The sequence below is a fragment of the Bombina bombina genome, chromosome 5 (genome assembly GCF_027579735.1).
Source record: "Bombina bombina isolate aBomBom1 chromosome 5, aBomBom1.pri, whole genome shotgun sequence".
In the NCBI taxonomy this organism is placed as follows: Eukaryota; Metazoa; Chordata; class Amphibia; order Anura; family Bombinatoridae; genus Bombina; species Bombina bombina.
In genome coordinates, this window is record NC_069503.1 from 161493098 (window position 1) to 161510685 (window position 17588).

General features: G+C 36.4%; 1 protein-coding gene across 1 annotated transcript in view; it reads left to right on the plus strand.

Moving 5' to 3' along the window:
* Positions 1-17588, plus strand: part of OBSCN (obscurin, cytoskeletal calmodulin and titin-interacting RhoGEF) — a 937038-nt gene that overhangs the window by 125535 nt on the left and 793915 nt on the right. The window contains 4 exon segments of the mRNA XM_053713767.1: positions 3631-3906; positions 9033-9308; positions 13696-13971; positions 16524-16799. Coding sequence (XP_053569742.1) covers positions 3631-3906; positions 9033-9308; positions 13696-13971; positions 16524-16799 — 1104 coding nt within the window.

Below are 17588 nucleotides of genomic sequence, written 5' to 3' on the forward strand. Positions count from 1 at the left end.
ATAGAAGTAAATTGGAAAGTTGTTTAAAATTACATGCTCTATCTAAATAATGAAAGGTTCATTTTGATTGAGTGTCCCTTTAATTCTCAATGAAAGAAATTCTGGGTGGCTACCTGTGGCTTCTAAGATAGTGTTCTTGTTTTTTGTAAAATTCACAGTAACAATTAGTTTACCTTCTTACTTGATCAAAATACCCCCAAAAAGGTAGTTAAAGCTCAGTACGATATTCTGTATCTAAGTGCATTTTTTGTGACTGGGGACAAGTATTTGGCCTAGGTGGTACAGGGAGAGATAAGTGTTACAAATAAGTGGACTCCTGTAAGATCACCATTTGAGTTTGTTTAGTGGAAGCTTTTTTAATCTTATTTAGAGTGAAGACTATTCGTGCTGGGGAATAATAAAGGGTGTGGAGAAGCTCTATAGGTCTACTGGGTATGTGATTAAGATCTGGTTAGGTTTCTTTTTAAATATCTATTTCAACTTAGTGAGTTATATTAGGGTTTTCAGTATTCATAATTGGCTTTTCACATTTTAAGTTTGTTTAAAATACATGAAAACATTTCTTTCATGATTCAAGCCAGATTTTCATTATATCTTCACTACAGCACAGGTGAAATAATCATCTGAAGGGTAAGAGCAGGTTAGTAACCATGGTTACTGATTAGCTGATTATTTCACCTGTGTTCTAGTTAAGATATAATGAATATGTGGACCAGGGCTATTTTTACATTTCTGCAGTGTTTGTGTTTAGCTGTAATTTTCCTCTTATTCATTTACTGTACCCACACATATTATATACCGTTTTTTCTGCCATTAAATGGACTTTTTAAAGATACCATTATTTTCATCATATCTTTTAATTTGCTATAAAAAAGTATAAAATATGATGAGAAGATTGAAGAAAACACTCTCTTTCTAACTTTGACCCACCAAAAAACACCCATGCTAAATAGTTTCTATATTTTGTCCTGAGTTTAGAAATACCCAATGTTTACATGTTCTTTGCTTTTTGTGCAAGTTATAGGGCAATAAATACAAGTAGCACTTTGCTATTTCCAAACCATTTTTTTTTAATTTAGCGATAGCTACATTGTAACACTGATATCTGTCAGGAATCCCTGAATATCCCTTGACATGTATATATATATATTTTTTTTTTTCGTAGACATCCCAAACTATTGATCTAGGCCCATTTTGGTATATTTCATGCCACCATTTCACCGCCAAATGCGATCAAATAAAAAAAATTGTTAACATTTTCACTAACTTTAGGCTTCTCACTGAAATTATTTACAAACAGCTTGTGCTATTATGGCAAAAATGGTTGTAAATGCTTCTGTGAGATCCCCTTTGTTCAGAAATAGCAGACATTTATGACTTTGGCATTACTTTTTGGTTATTAGGAGGCCACTAATTGCCGCTGTGCACCACTCTTGTATTATGCCCAGCAGTGAAGGGGTTAATTAGGTAGCTTGTAGGGAATATGTAGGGTTAATGTTTGCTTGTAGTAGACAATCCAAAGTATTGATCTATGCCCATTTTGTTATATTTCATGCCACCATTTTACCGCCAAATGCGATCAAATAAAAAAATCGTTAATTTTTTCAAAAACTTTAGGTTTCTCACTGAAATGATTTACAAACAGCTTGTGCAATTATGGCACACATGGTTGTAAATGCTTCTCTGGGATCCCCTTTGTTCAGAAATAGCAGACATATATGGCTTTGGCATTGATTTTCGGTAATTAGAAGGCCGCTAATTGCCGATGCACACTACACTTGTATTATGTCCAGCAGTGAAGGGGTTAATTAGGTAGCTTGTAGGGTTAATTTTAGCTTTAGTGTAGAGATCAGCCTCCCACCTGATGCATCCCACCCCCTGATCCCTCCCTGACCCCCTTCAAACAGGTCTCTGCCCTCCCCAACCTCACAATTGTCACCGCCATCTTAAGTACTGGCAGAAAGTCTGCCAGTACTAAAATAAAGGGCTTTTTTATAATTTATTTTTTATATATTATTCTGCAATGTTAAATCCCCCCTTAGCCCCCAACCTCCCTGATCCCCCCCCCAAACAACTCTCTAACCCTCCCCCTCTACCTAATTGCCACCATCTTGGGTACTGGCAGCTGCCTGCCAGTACCCACTTTGCAATAAAATTGGGCTGTTTTTTTTTTACCCCATCCTTTTTTATGTTACCCCATCATTTAGGTTGTCCCAATCCCCCCTCCATACCAACTCCCTCCCAGATCCCTTTCCCAACCTTTATTCCCTCCTTTCATTCAAATAGTTCAGTTTCTACTTTTTGGGCCTTCAAAGATGAAGTTTCTATAGAACATATTTGCAGAGCTGCAATCAGGACTTCCTTACACACCTTTGCCACATTTTACCCTATTGAGGTCTATATACACACACACATTATAGCCGTTTCCAGTCAAATACCTTGTCATATAATATATACCTGTCAACCCATTTGTTTAATTAATATGTATATGAAATATTTTAATTAGAAAGTGTATATATGAGTGTAATGGTTTTTATAATTATTTATGTTGTGTTTGGTGCAACTTTACGTTATGTCTTCACGCCCACTAATCCGATGAGAGCAAATTTTGTTTGCGCTTGAGCGCAGCCGTTAACGTTTAACTTGTCATATACATGTAAGTTAGCGCTGTTGCGATATTGCTTATTGCAACCCACGCTAATTTTAGGGCGACTTGTAATCTAGCCCAAAATGTTTAAAGGGATATGAAACCCCAAAATTTTCTTTAATGATTCATATAGAGCATGCACTTTTAAACGACTTTCTAATTGACTTCTAGTATACATTTTTTAATTTGTATTTGTTCTCTTGGTATCTTTTGTTGAAAAGCAGGGACTTAAGCTTAGGAGCCTGCCCATTTCTGGTGCACTATACGGCAACAATTTTGCAAGAATGCTATCCATTTGCAAGGGCACTAGGTGGCAGCACTATTTTCTGCCATTCAGTGCTCCTGACACCAACCTAGGTATCTCTTCAACAAAGAATATAATGGGAACAAAGCAAATTTAATAATAATTTTTTTTTAAATTGTATGCACGCTCGGAATCACAAAAGAAAAGTTTTGGGTTTCGTACCTTTTAATTCAAGGGACAAGAAACTCAACAAATTTTCTTTCATGATTCAGATAGGGCATAAGATTCTAAAAAAATTTATAATTTACTTCCATAGTCAAATTTGCTTCATGCACAACTTGAAGCTAGCTGAACACATCAGGTGAGCTAATGGCAAAGCATTTATATGCAGCCACCTATCAGCAGCTAGATCCCAGTAGTTCATTGCTACTCCTGAGCCTGCCTAGGTATGCTTTTGAACAAATGATACCAAGAGAATTAAGACAATTAGATAATAGAAGTAAACTGGAAAGTTTTTTAAAATGACAAGCGCTATCTGAATTGCGAATATTCCATTTACTATCCCTTTAAAACAGAAAATGTAATCACATTTATATAACTGACCCTATTTAGCTTTAACAACAAGGGTAGGTGCTATTAGGAAGATACTTAATGCTGCCTCTTGTCCTATAAGCATGATGAGAGGTTCTACACATACTTAATACACAACAAATCTAACCTTTTTATTCTCAAACTTCAGAGCCGGAACCTTCATTTACCAACCTGGACAAGGTGCAGAAGGAGGTGCAGGTCGTCCTATCAGAGAGCGCCAGCCTGAGCTGTGAGACGTCCCAGGCGAAAAGCGAGGTGAAGTGGTACAAAGATGGGAAACAGATCACCGCCAGCAAGAAGATTAGGGTGGAGTCTGAGGGCAAATCCAGGCGCCTGATTGTGGACCAGGTGGAGAAGAAAGATGCCGGAGAGTACAGCTGTGAGGCTGCCGGGCAGAAGATCAACTTCAAAATCAAAGTCACAGGTAAAATAAGTTTAACCGATGTGTTTGAATCCAACATAACTTGTGGGAAGGCAACAGATATATTTTGTTTTGAAGTAAAAATGTCAAAAATATTCATATTTGTTTCACAGAAAAAATGCAATATTTGACTGGAAACTACACAACTTTTATTAATGTATTTTCCAATCCATCAAAAGCCACATTTTCACTTGCACAATAACCGAAAGCCGAACTTAAAATATCGCGATCATGTTAATGTATACTCACATGGAAAAAACTAACACCATACTCCCACGTATACCCAATCACGTTTAACCAAGTGTGCTAACCCAAGATGAAATACTAATATTTCACATTCTAATGTTCTTCACAAAGCAGAATATGTTCTATTTATTCTTAAATACAATATATATAATGGTCTCTTGGAAAAAAATATATATACCTACAGTTATATTTATATATCTATACTATAATTGCGTTTGTAACACATCCGTTGGTGTCGCCAGTTGGGCACGCATCCTCAATTAATGTTGGCTGCCCAAAGCATCCAAAAGAATGGAATGTTGGCTCTGCGCGCAGCCAAAATAATCCACCTGGATGCAGCGAAGCTTCATCCCGGTGGATTATGAAAATGGCAGGGTGGTGAAAGAATCCACTTCACCACTCTGACATTTTCAGAATCCACCTGGATGCAGCGTAGGCAAACCAGAAGCCTTAAAAAAAAAAAAAAACACGCAACCACCCGCACGAAATAACTAAAAAAAAACATAACTGCCCGCAAGAAATAATAAAAAAAGAAACGCGTAACTGCCCACTCGACGTATAACAAAAAAACTTACCTCCTGCACGAAGTATTAACAAACACCAAAACCGTCAACCCCCACATCACAAAATAATAAAGTAATTAACCCCTAATCCGCAAATATCATAATTAAAATATTAACCCCTAAACCGCCAACCCCCCACATCGCAATAAACCTAATTAATCTATTAACCCCTAAACCGCAAACTCCCACATCGCAGTAAACCTATTTAACCTATTAACCCCTATACCGCCAACTCCCCCACAACGCAAATAACAAATTTAATTACTAAGCCCCCTAACCTTACACCCCCTAAATTAACCCCAGTTACTACTAAATTACAATTATTATTATTATTATTACAAATAAAAAAATCCTAACATTAAATGACAAAAAATAAAAAACTCTAAAATTACAGATTTTTTTTATCAAAAATAAAAAAATTATACCTAATCCCTATGAAAATAAAAAAGCCCCCCCAAAATAAAAACACCCCCTAATCTAAACTACCAATAGCCCTTGAAAGGGCCTTTTGTAGGGCATTGCCCTAAATTAAACAGCTCTTTTACATTTAAAAATGACTAAATCCCCCCTAACAGCAAAAAACCCACCAAACCAAAAAAAAAAACTAACACTAAAAAAGCCTAAACTACCCATTGCCCCTAAAAGGGCATTTGTATGGGTATTGCCCTTAAAGGAGCATTTAGCTCTTTTACTGCCCTTAATAGGCCAATTAGCTCTTTTCCAGCCCTTTAAATCCCTAATCTTAAAAAAAAAAAAAAAAATCCTAACACTAAGGTACTCACTGTTCCTGAAGTCCGGTGGAGAAGGGCTTCTTCCAGACGGTTCCATCATCTTCTATCTTCATCCGGAGCAAAGGCGACGGAAAGCTGGCTTCACCAATGCGTGGATCCTCACCGGTGGTCCTCAATGGCAGCGGTCCTCAGCGGCGTGGAGGCTCCTCTTCATGCGATCGTCTGTCGCACACTGAAGATTGAATGCAAGGTACCCCATATTTATTGGGGTACCTTGCATTCCTATCGGCTGAAATGTTTAAATCAGCCAATAGGATGAGAGCTACTGAAATCTTATTTTAGTAGCTCTAATCCTATTGGCTGATTTAAACATTTCAGCCAATAGGAATGCAAGGTACCCCACATTGATTGCAGTACCTTGCATTCAATCTTCAGTGCATGGCGGACATTGGATAAAGAGGAGCCTCCATGCCTCCGAGGACCACCGTTGTTTAGGAACGCATCAGGGAAAACAGCTCTGCACCTCCACTCCGCGCCGCCTTCGTTCCGGATGAAGATAGAAGATGATGGAGCCACGTGGAAGAAGACCTTCTCCACCGAACTTCAGGAACAGTGAGTACCTTTTTGGGGCTTAGTCTTAGGCTTTTTTATTTTAAATTTTGGGGTGTTTTTTTTTTAGATTAGGTTTTTTTGGGGCTTGAGAAAGAGCTGATTGCCCCTTTAAGGGCAGTAAAAGAGCTTAATGCCCTTTAAGGGCAATGCCCATACAAATGCCCCTTTAGGGGCAATGGGTAGTTTAGTTTTTTTTTAGCGTTAGGTTTTTTTATTTTGGGTTTTTTTTACTGTTAGGGGGGGGGACTATTTTATAAAGGTACAAGAGCTGTTTAACTTAGGGCAATGCTCTACAAAAGGCCTATTTAAGGGCTATTGGTAGTTTAGTATTAGATTAGGCGGGGATTTTTTTTTTTTTTAGAGGTATTAGTTTAGGTTTAAATGTTTTATTTTGGATATCTTTATTTATTTCTATTAATTTATTAAAAATAAATATTGCATACATATGATTTTAAATTTTTTCAGCTACTTAACTGAAAAGAGCTCCAATGCACTTATATATATATGTGTCTAGATATGCATACATAAGTATTTATGTATCAGATATATATATATATACATATTAACGCGATCGGTATAACGCCCAGGAAAACTTAGGATTCTTAAGGTGCGTTATTGAAATATTACATATAAAATATTAATAAAAATTAATATAAATTATTAAAAACAAACATACTGTAATATATTCTAAATAATCCATAGAAAATATCTATATATTTTACAGTATGTTTATTCATTTTTAAAAATTTGTATCAATTTTTATTAATATTTTATATGTAATATTTCAATAATGTGCCTTAAGAATCCTAAATTCTTATGTGCGTTAACCCGACAACGTTAAGATCTAAATTGAGAAACGTGATGCGCAAAACGCATATTTTTCATTCCTACGTTCTTCTCATAGAAAATAATTTACTTTTTATTATTATATATTTATATATATATATATATGATACATAAATACACACACACACACACACACACATATATAATGTATATGTATGTATCTCTATGTTAAAGCCCTTCACAGCATTTTTTTTATAACACCTGAAACCTCATATCTTTGAGCCTTTTTCAGTTTTCAATTTTTTAAAAATATTTTTATCAGCCAGTGCTATTGTGAGTGTAACTGTACTGTGAAATGTATTTTTTATGTTTTTTGTGAATTTTTTTATTAGAGCTCTGAGGTTGCTATAAATTCAATTGAGTGAACAAGTTTACTTTTAACTTGTGCATTACTTTCGATGCGCACAAACACCTGTGAGAAACCCCTATCACTCACGCTTAACAGATAGCGCTCCACTGGTAATCTGGCCCTAAGTAGGGCACTTTGAACAATCACTATTGAATACATGCTTCTCTTAAGATTTTTAAAGTCATAAGCATCCTATAATTTGTTGAATGATTCTAGTATGGGTGCTCTGTGCCAGTGTCCTTATGTCTCCCAATCATACCTAAAACCACTACTCCTCACGATTGATGTGGCACCATCTGGAATGCAGAGCCTTTGGCCCCCATTTATCAAAGCTTAAACAAGCAAACCAACTGTGTCCATGAGTCAAAATACACGCGTAGTCAAGCTCGCAGATTTATCAAGCTGTTTAGCCTATTCGAAACAATGTTTTTTCCCTGGTGCTGGATTCAATCACAATGTGGATTTGTGACTGATCGATTTAACCTATTTTTTGTCCGTACAAACCTAAATCCGATCAAATTCTCTAAGTTATCATACTGTTTTGTCTATAACTTGTGTCTAACAGTCCGCCCGGATAGCAAAATAAAATAAGTCACCCTAGATTACAAATTTTGATAATGCTTTCACAGTTTCTGTGTAACTTTAACAACTTAGAATCATACTTTGTATATTTATGTGTATCCTTTACGAAATACATTGCACTTTGTACTTCTTCTTTTAAAATAAAACTGAAAACTGACAGCTTCCATTTGCCAGAGAGTTTCATTACTTTCTATGTGCCTGATAAGCAAATATTCTCTAGTTTGGAGAGAAGTTATAGTGCAGACTTCACAGGGTCTGAACTCATTGATATATAATAAAAAGTGCGGAACCTGGAAGTCCCAGAGAGATGAGAGATGCCTTCCATAGAAAATAATGAAGATCTCTAGGATATAGAATGTCACAGGGGAGTAGAAGGTAACTAGAAAACACCTGCAGCTGATATAAAGGCTCAGCTTTCATTAATTACAAATGAAGCTGAAATGTTTTCACTGCAATTTAACTTGATTTTGCATATAGTTTAGTATCTATTACTTTTCTGTCAGTTAAATAAGTGTATTGTTAATTTTGAGCAAACTTCACCTGCATACAACTGGTGAGAAAAAAATAGTGAGACCAATTGTTTAAAATGCTTACAGCATTTCACAAGACTTGTGAGAGAGCTTCAGACATACCCTGTTAACTCCCCTGTACAGCCCAGGTAACTGCCCTATCCCTCCCACTTTCTGAAGTTTTATAACAGAAATATACAAAGAACAATCCTAATTTGTTAAAGTAACACATACACTTTCAAAACATAATCTGAATTTGTAAAATCACTGCTGTATCTAAATCTAAATGTATTAAAATATAAAATAGAAAGTGTAAAGCTTGAATGTAATAACACTGAAAGGACCCAATCTGAAGTGTAAAGTGATATAAAATACAAAGTACAAAGTGTAAGTGTAAAAAAACTCTTATTGTTATATTGATCTGGGCTTGTCTCTCCTTCAGCTACAGAAATCAGAGAGATCTCGCAGTGCTAGACAGTTCCACCCTTTTTCTTTGAGCATTCAGTGAATTTAGCCCCTGTAAAGTGTGTGCTACAATTTATTTCCAAGCAGGAGAATCTTTGATCATCAGGCCCTATGTTTTAGCAAAATATTATGTTGTTATGCACCCATTTAAAACACAAACCTTGTCCTCACAATGTTTTATTTGTTAAACGATACATATACTTAGTGTCATTTTAACACTTTTCAGAACCGGAGCCTGCATTCACCAACTTGGACAAGGTGAAGAAGGAGGTGCAGGTCGTCCTATCAGAGAGCGCCACCCTGAGCTGTGAGATGTCCCAGGCTAAGACTGAGGTGAAATGGTACAAGGACGGGAAACAGATCACCGCCAGCAAGAAGTTTAGGGTGGAGTCAGAGGGCAAATCTCGTCGGCTGATTGTGGACCAGGTGGAGAAGAAAGATGCTGGAGAGTACATCTGTGAGGCTGCCGGGCAGAAGATCAGCTTCAAAATCAATGTAAAGGGTGAGTATCAAAAGTATTTGATTTTCTTTTGTTTCTTATTCAAGTTGAAAAAATTTGGTTTTATGAAAACATTACTTTAAAAAAATAATAATCTAAGTTAGATTGCAAAAGCATTTTTGCAAGTCTTATTGACTGCCATTTTCGGAATCCACCTGGATGCAGCGTAGGCAAACCCGAAGCCTTAAAAAAAAACCTGCCACCGTCCGCACAACATATCGAAAAAAAACACGTAACCGCCTACAAGAAATAAATAAAAAACACGTAACCGCCCGCACGAAGTATAACAAAAAAAACCTACCCGCCCGCACGAAGTATAAAAAAAAAACCCTAACCTCCCGCACGAAGTATTAACAAACACCTAAACCGCAAACCCCCACATTGCAAAATAATAAAGTAATTAACCCCTAATCCGCAAATAACATTATTCAAATATTAACCCCTTAACCGCCAACCCCTCACATCACAATAAACCTAATTAACATATTAACCCCTAAACCGACAAATCCCCACATCGCAATAAACCTAATTCACCCATTTACCCCTACACCGCCAACCCCCAACATTGCAATAAACCTAATTAACCTATTAACCCCTTAACCACCAAACCCCCACATCACAATAAACCTAATTAACCTATTAACTCCTAAACTGCCAACCCCCCACAACGCAAATAACTAATTTATTTACTAAGCCCCCTAACCTAACACTCCCTAAATGAACCCCAATACTAAGTTAAACTTAAATAAAACCTAACATTAAATTACAAAAAATAATCTAAAATTACAAAAAATAAAAACTCTAAAATTACAGAAAAAAATAAACAAAATTATCAAAAATAAAAAAAACTAATCCCTATGAAAATAAAAAAGCCCCCCAAAATAAAAACACCCCCTAAACTAAACTACCAATAGTCCTTAAATGGGCCTTTTGTAGGGCATTGCCCTAACTTAAACAGCTCTTTTATATTAAAATTAAAATTATTAAATCCCCTCTAACAGTAAATCCCCCCACCCACCAAACCCCCAAAAATAAAAAACTAACACTAAAAAAACCTAAAGTACCCATTGCCCCTAAATGGACATTTGCATGGGCATTGCCCTTAAAAGGGCATTCAGCTCTTTTCCAGCCCATTAAATCCCTAATCTTAAAAAAAAAAAAAAAAAAAAAAAAACTAACACTAAGCCCCAAATAGGTACTCACCGTTTCTGAAGTCCGACGGAGAAGGTCTTCTTCCAGGTGGCTCCATCATCTTCTATCTTCATCCGGAGCAAAGGCGGCGCGGAGCGGGGGTGCGGAGCTGGCTTCCCCGATGCATGGATCCTCAGCCGTGGTCCTCAACGGGTTTTGGTGGCGGTCCTCGAAGCACCGCTGCCGTTGAGGAACGCAGCTGAGGATCCACGCGTCGGGGAAGACAGCTCCGCACCTCCGCTCTGCACCGCCGGTGAGGACCACCGCTGAGGATCCACAGCTCTGCACGTCCGCTCTGCGCCATCTTCGCTCCGAATGAAGATAGAAGATGATGGAAGAAGACCTTCTCCGCTGGACTCCAGGAACGGTGAGTACCTATTTGGGGCTTAGTGTTAGGATTTTTTTATTTTTTTTTAAGATTAGGGATTTAATGGACTGGAAAAGAGCTGATTGTCCTTTTAAGGGCAGTAAAAGAACTGAATGCCCTTTTAAGGGCAATGCCCATACAAATGCACCTTTGGGGGCAATGAGTAGTTTAGGTTTTTTTACTGTTAGGTTTTTTATTTTGGGGGGTTTGGTGGGTGGGGGGGGGGGGTTACTGTTAGGGGGTAATTGGTAATTTGTTTAGGTAAAAGAGCTGTTTAACTTAGGGCAATGCCCTACAAAAGCCCTTTTAAGGGCTATTGGTAGTTTAGTATTAGATTAGGGTTTTTTATTTTGGGGGGGATTTTTTTATTTTTATAGGGGTCTTAGTTTAGGTTTACATTTCTTATTTTGGATAGCTTTGTTTATTTTTTTCTGTAATTTTACATTTTTAATTTTTTGTAATGTTAGCTTTGGGGGTTGTTTTTTTTCAAAATAGACTGCCCTCTGGGCAGGCTTATCGCCTAGTTTACAATAATAGTTATTCATCCTCTAATGTTGGCTAAGTAAGTAAAACACACAGATGAACATATCCTTTAGTCATATTTTATCATCTCAGACTCATCAAAAACTATAATTGCTCACATAGTCATATAGCAGGTTCATGCATATTTGTTACAAATTACAGTTTGGAAACCAAATCCTGTTATCTCATATAAGAGCGATATTTAGCGATCCCGCCGGAGCAGAAATGTCTCTAGACGGAAGCTTTTTGAGCAGCATGCATATTACAAGTTGAAAGTAAAATGTTTGTGCGTGAGTGAAACCTTATGAGATCCTGATAAGAGCTAACCAAATATCGTGACCTCTTACATGTATACTTCCCATTACATGTATACTTCCCATTGTTCGCATACAGAACAATATAGTTTTTATTGTAAATATATATTTCTATAAACATCTATATATAACTATACCTATATATCTATTCCTATAGATATAAAGGTATAGACATCTATTTTACATAAATATATACTTAATAATAAAAATTACTTTTTTTTTCTATGTTAAGAACATATGAATGGAAAATATGTGTAACTTGCATCGGGATTCGCGATTTAGGTCTAATGTGGTGTCGGGTTAGCACACATGAAGAATTGCTAACTTCAATTTGCGTTATTGAAATATTAAATATAAAATATAAAAAAATATTAATATAAATTTTAAAAAATTATTATACATACTGTAAAAAATATCGACAAATTATTTTATATGTATGTATAATAATTTTAACAATCCGCCAGGATAGCCAATGTGTATTCTGCACCTTTCTTGTCATGAACACTATAGAAAACAATAGTTTGGAAGCCTGTATGAAATATGTTGCCCAAGATCAAAAAGTCACATAACTAATGTATACCAAAATGTGTATTTGGCCCCAGTTTTCTTTTATTTACTGTAGAAAACAATAGATAGTTTGGAAGTCTGTATGAATACAAGTCGGATCAGGAAAATAAATCCCAGAACTTTTAGTGCTTGGAGAATGGAAGTAGTATTATTTAAAGTGGCATCAACCCTACTACTAAGATGGTGCCATAGACATCATCTTGCTGTACAGCAGAGGCAAGAAGCTTTTACACACTGTAAAATATTGCAGATTTGTAATCAAATTTAGGACTATTTAGAACCGGTCACCTTCAGAACAAGGGCAATTCCTGTTTTGCTCAAATTGTTGGATGAATGTTTCATTCACTATCACGTGAGCAAAAATAACACCTTTGACTACACAGACAGTTTGATAAATTATCTTATCCGCATCTGGACTGGCTTCTAATTTATCAATCATCCACATCGTATCACGTCTACATTGACGCAAACACATCTGATTTTCATATTGGTTCTCTTCTACTTTTAGTAACTTTAATAAATGGACCCCTTTACCTCTGCCTCAGTCATGGGTTGCTTCCCCTATTTCAGCACTGTATTCCACCCATGGCTGTGCACTCACACATTCCGATATCAGAATATTAGGAGAAATGAAAATTAACAGAATTTCCTTCTAATGAAGCCAATCACCCTGCTGTATTTTTGTGGTGCCATATTCATCCTGCTATTATATTTTTGGTAATAACAAATTAAAATTATGTTTTGTCCAGCACTCCCTTGTTTACATGGATAACAAATAGTATTTTAGTTACATCATTTGCCCAATATATGATCAGCCTGCAAACTGTGCCAGGGTAATCCTGATAGATCCTAACATTATACCAGCCTTGTCATATGAGCTGACATTCCTGCTTCTCTCTGTGGGGCTGATTATCTAAAGCTCTTTGCTCAGGTGAGATGGTATAAAATGATCCTAAAGCACTGCGAGATCCCTAGTGAAATCCTAAAAAAGAAGCTAAAGGAGAACTGTTGGTAGATGGTTCTACTAGAAATGTGCCTCTTTATCATCACTTCTTTTCATGTCATAGGATGTTTTAGCCAAGAATAATCATTGCTCTTCTTTACATCCCTTTTAATGCTAGTTTTGTTCTCACTGTTGTACTAATTATGTTTATATATTCATATTTATTATAGTGATTGTTTCTATAAACCACACAAAGGAGACACTTTGATTAAAGTTAGGTACAGATACAGAAATGAGAGAGATCTTGCAGTGCTGGAGAGTTCTGCCCTTTTTCTTTGATCATTCAGTGAGTTCAGCCCCGGTAAAGTTTGTGTATTAGCAGCATTTTATGTTGTTATGCACCCATATAAACACACAAACCTTGTCCTCACAATGTTTTATTTGATAAATGAGACATATACTTAGTGTCATTTTAACACTTTTCAGAACCGGAGCCTGCGTTCACCAACCTGGACAAGGTGCAGAAGGAAGTGCAGGTCGTCCTATCAGAAAGCACCACCCTGAGCTGTGAGATGTCCCAGGCTAAGACTGAGGTGAAGTGGTACAAAGATGGGAAGCAGATCACCGCCAGCAAGAAGTTTAGGGTGGAGTCTGAGGGCAAATCCCGCCGCTTGATTGTGGACCAGGTGGAGAAGAAAGATGCTGGAGAGTACAGCTGTGAGGCTGCCGGGCAGAAGATCAACTTCAAGATAAATGTAAAGGGTGAGAATCAATAGTGTTTTATTTACTTTTGTTTCTAATTCATGTTGAAAAAATGTGGTTCTATGAAAATATAATAATAATAAAAAAAAATCTAAGTTAGATTTGCAAATTAATTTTTGTAAGTCTTATTGACTGTTATGTACAATACGAGATAATATATATACAGGTGGCCCTCGTTTTACAACGGTTCAATTTACACCGTTTCAGAATAACAACCTTTTTTCCCAGTCATGTGACTGCTATTGAAAAGCATTGAGAAGCAGTGAATTTATTAAAATAGCCAGTAGGTGGAACTGTCCGCTTGTGTTGCAGCAAAGCCAAGCAAGCTGAAATTAATCAGTTTAATCAGACCTGAGCTATCAAGCAGATTTCAAGGAACAAGATCTTCCTGTCTATAAATCAGTCCAGATTGGAATGCATAGAAAGAACTGTTTGCAGAAAAATGCAAGTGAAGTCTGTGTTGTGTGATTATTTTATTAGGTTTATAATGCTGTTTAGCATTTAAAGTCTTCATTTCAAAGCTTTAAAAATAATGTATTAGGTGTTACTTATGACAATTTTTAAGAGGGGCCTGGAACCTAACTCCCTCACTTCCCATTGACTTACATTATAAACTGGGTTTCAATTTACAACGGTTTCAATTTACAACCATTCCTTCTGGAACCTAACCCCGGCGTAAACTGAGGACTACCTGTATATATATATATATATATATATATATATAACACACAGAGAAAACCCAGCACTGGGAGAGTGCAGTTCCCTTCCGTGTTTTGTATATATATATATATATATATATATATACACACACATATATATTTTTTAATATACAGTGTGTGTGTAATATATATATATATCTTTTTTTAATAACTGGTCCGTTAACCCCCATTTGAATAACCCACGAGCCGCCACTGATACGAGTAATTAATCCTATAATGTTGGCTAAGTAAATAAAACACACAGATGAACATATCCTTCAGTCATATTTTTTTATCTGAAAGTCATCAAAAACTATAATTGTTTACATAGTGATATAGAAGGTTTATACCTATTTGCCACAAATTACAGTTTGGAAACCAAATTCCTCTTATCTCATATAGGGGCTAGTTTCCGAGTGGAGCGCTATTTAGCGCTCTGCACTCCCACTCGAGCTTAAAATTTGCTAGATGGAAATGTCAAGTAGCGCGTGTATTACAAGTTAAAAGTAAAATGTTTGCGCTAACCCGACAGAATTTATAAATATATCATATTCCAATGTTCTTGACATACAGAACAATATAATTTTTATTGTAAAGATATATTTATATATATATATACCTATACTTGTATATTTATTCCTATAGATATAAAGGTATAGATATATATTTTACTTTAACATTGTCACATATATATGGAAATATATACTTATTAATGCAAAGTAAAAAAAAAATCTATTTTAAGTACATATGAATGGAAAATATGCATCTAGACTGTCTTCTAATGTATCAATTATACAAATCTTATCATATCTACATTGATGCAAATACAACTGGCTCTATTTTTTATTAATTTTGGTGCCTGGCTGTAATTCAGGGCATTTGAAGAGACAGAGATTCTCATATAGGTTCTCTTCTACTTTTAGTAACTTTATTATATGGACCTCTTTGCCTCAGTCCTGAGTTAATTCCCCTAATTTGGCACTGCATTTCATCTATGGCTGCTCACTCCCACATTTTGATATCAGAATATAAGGGGAAATGTTACACAAGGCCATCACATTTCCTCTAATGAAGCCAAGCATACTGCTGTATTTCTGTGGTGCTTAACTGTGTCTGCTATTATATTTTTAGTAATTATGTATTAAGATTGTTTTGTCCAGCACTACTTTGCAAGGGTTAAACATTTCTTCATTATAGTAAAAATAGTATTTTAGTTACATTATTTGCCCAAAATATGATCAGTCTGCAAACTGTGCCAGGGTAATCCTGATAGATCCTAACATTATACCAGCCTTGTCATATGAGCTGACATTCCTGCTTCTCTCTGTGGGGCTGATTATCTAAAGCTCTTTGCTCAGGTGAGATGGTATAAAATGATCCTAGATCCCTAGTGAAATCCTAAAAAGGTTGGTAGATGGTTCTCCTATAAATGTGCTTCTTTATCTTCACCTACTTCTTTGAATGTCATAGGATGTTTTAGCCAAGAATAATCACTGCTCTTTACATCCCTTTTAATGCTAGTTTTGTACTCACTATTATATTTATTATAGTGATTGTTTCTATAAACCAGGCAAATGTGACACTGTGATTAAAGTTAGGTACAGATACAGAAATGAGAGAGATCTTGCAGTGCTGGAGAGTTCTGCCCTTTTTCTTTGATCATTCAGTGAGTTCAGCCCCTGTAAAGTTTGTACTACAATTTCTTTCCAAGCAGGCAAAACTTTGATCATCAGGCTTTATGTATTAGCAGCATTTTATGTTGTTATGCACCCATATAAACACACAAACCTTGTCCTCATAATGTTTTATTTGATAAATGAGACATATACTTAGTGTCATTTTAACACTTTTCAGAACCGGAGCCTGCGTTCACCAACTTGGACAAGGTGCAGAAGGAGGTGCTGGTCGTCCTATCAGAGAGCGCCACCCTGAGCTGTGAGGTGTCCCAGGCTAAGACTGAGGTGAAATGGTACAAGGACGGGAAACAGATCACCGCCAGCAAGAAGTTTAGGGTGGAGTCAGAGGGCAAATCTCGTCGGCTGATTGTGGACCAGGTGGAGAAGAAAGATGCTGGAGAGTACAGCTGTGACGCAGCCGGGCAGAAGATCAACTTCAAGATCAATGTAAAGGGTGAGAATCAGTAGTGTTTTATTTACTTTCGTTTTTAATTCATGTTGAAAAAATGTGGTTTTATAAAAACATTATTTAAAAAAAACTTTTTTTTATTTATTTTTTAAATACTTTTTATCAGATAGTGTTTATATGGGTGTAACTGTACTTTTAAGTGTATTTATGTTGTATTTAAAAGGGACACTGAACACAATTTTTTCTTTAAATAATCAGATAGAGCATGCAATTTTAAACAACTTTCTGTTTTACGCCTATTATCAATTTGTCTTCAGTCTCTTAGTATCTTTATTTGAAAAAGCAGGAATGTAAGCTTACGAGCTGGCCCATAGTTGGTTCAGCACCTGGGTAGCGCTTGCTGATTGGTGTATAAATGTAGCCACCTATCAGCAACTGCTACCCAGGTGCTGAACCAAAGATGGGTCGGCTCGAAGCTTACATTCCTGCTTTTCCAAATAAAGATACCAAGATAAAGAAGAAAAATTGATCATAGGAGTAAATGAGAAAGTTGTTTAAAATTGCATGCTCTATCTAAATCATGAAACGACCAAGGACGTACCAGGCACATCCTACAAAAAACGTCATTAATAACCAAGGATGTGCCTGGTACGTCCTCAGGGTTTTCAAGCAGTGGAAGCAATTGTGATCGCTTCCAGGCACTTTCAGGGTATTGCAGCGATGCCTCGATATTGAGCCATTGTGCAATACCCTTTCATAAGCAACCAATGTAGAGAGAGCCACTCTGTGGCCAGCGATGGTGCCGATCGTTGGTGGCGTCGGAGGGCTTGGAGA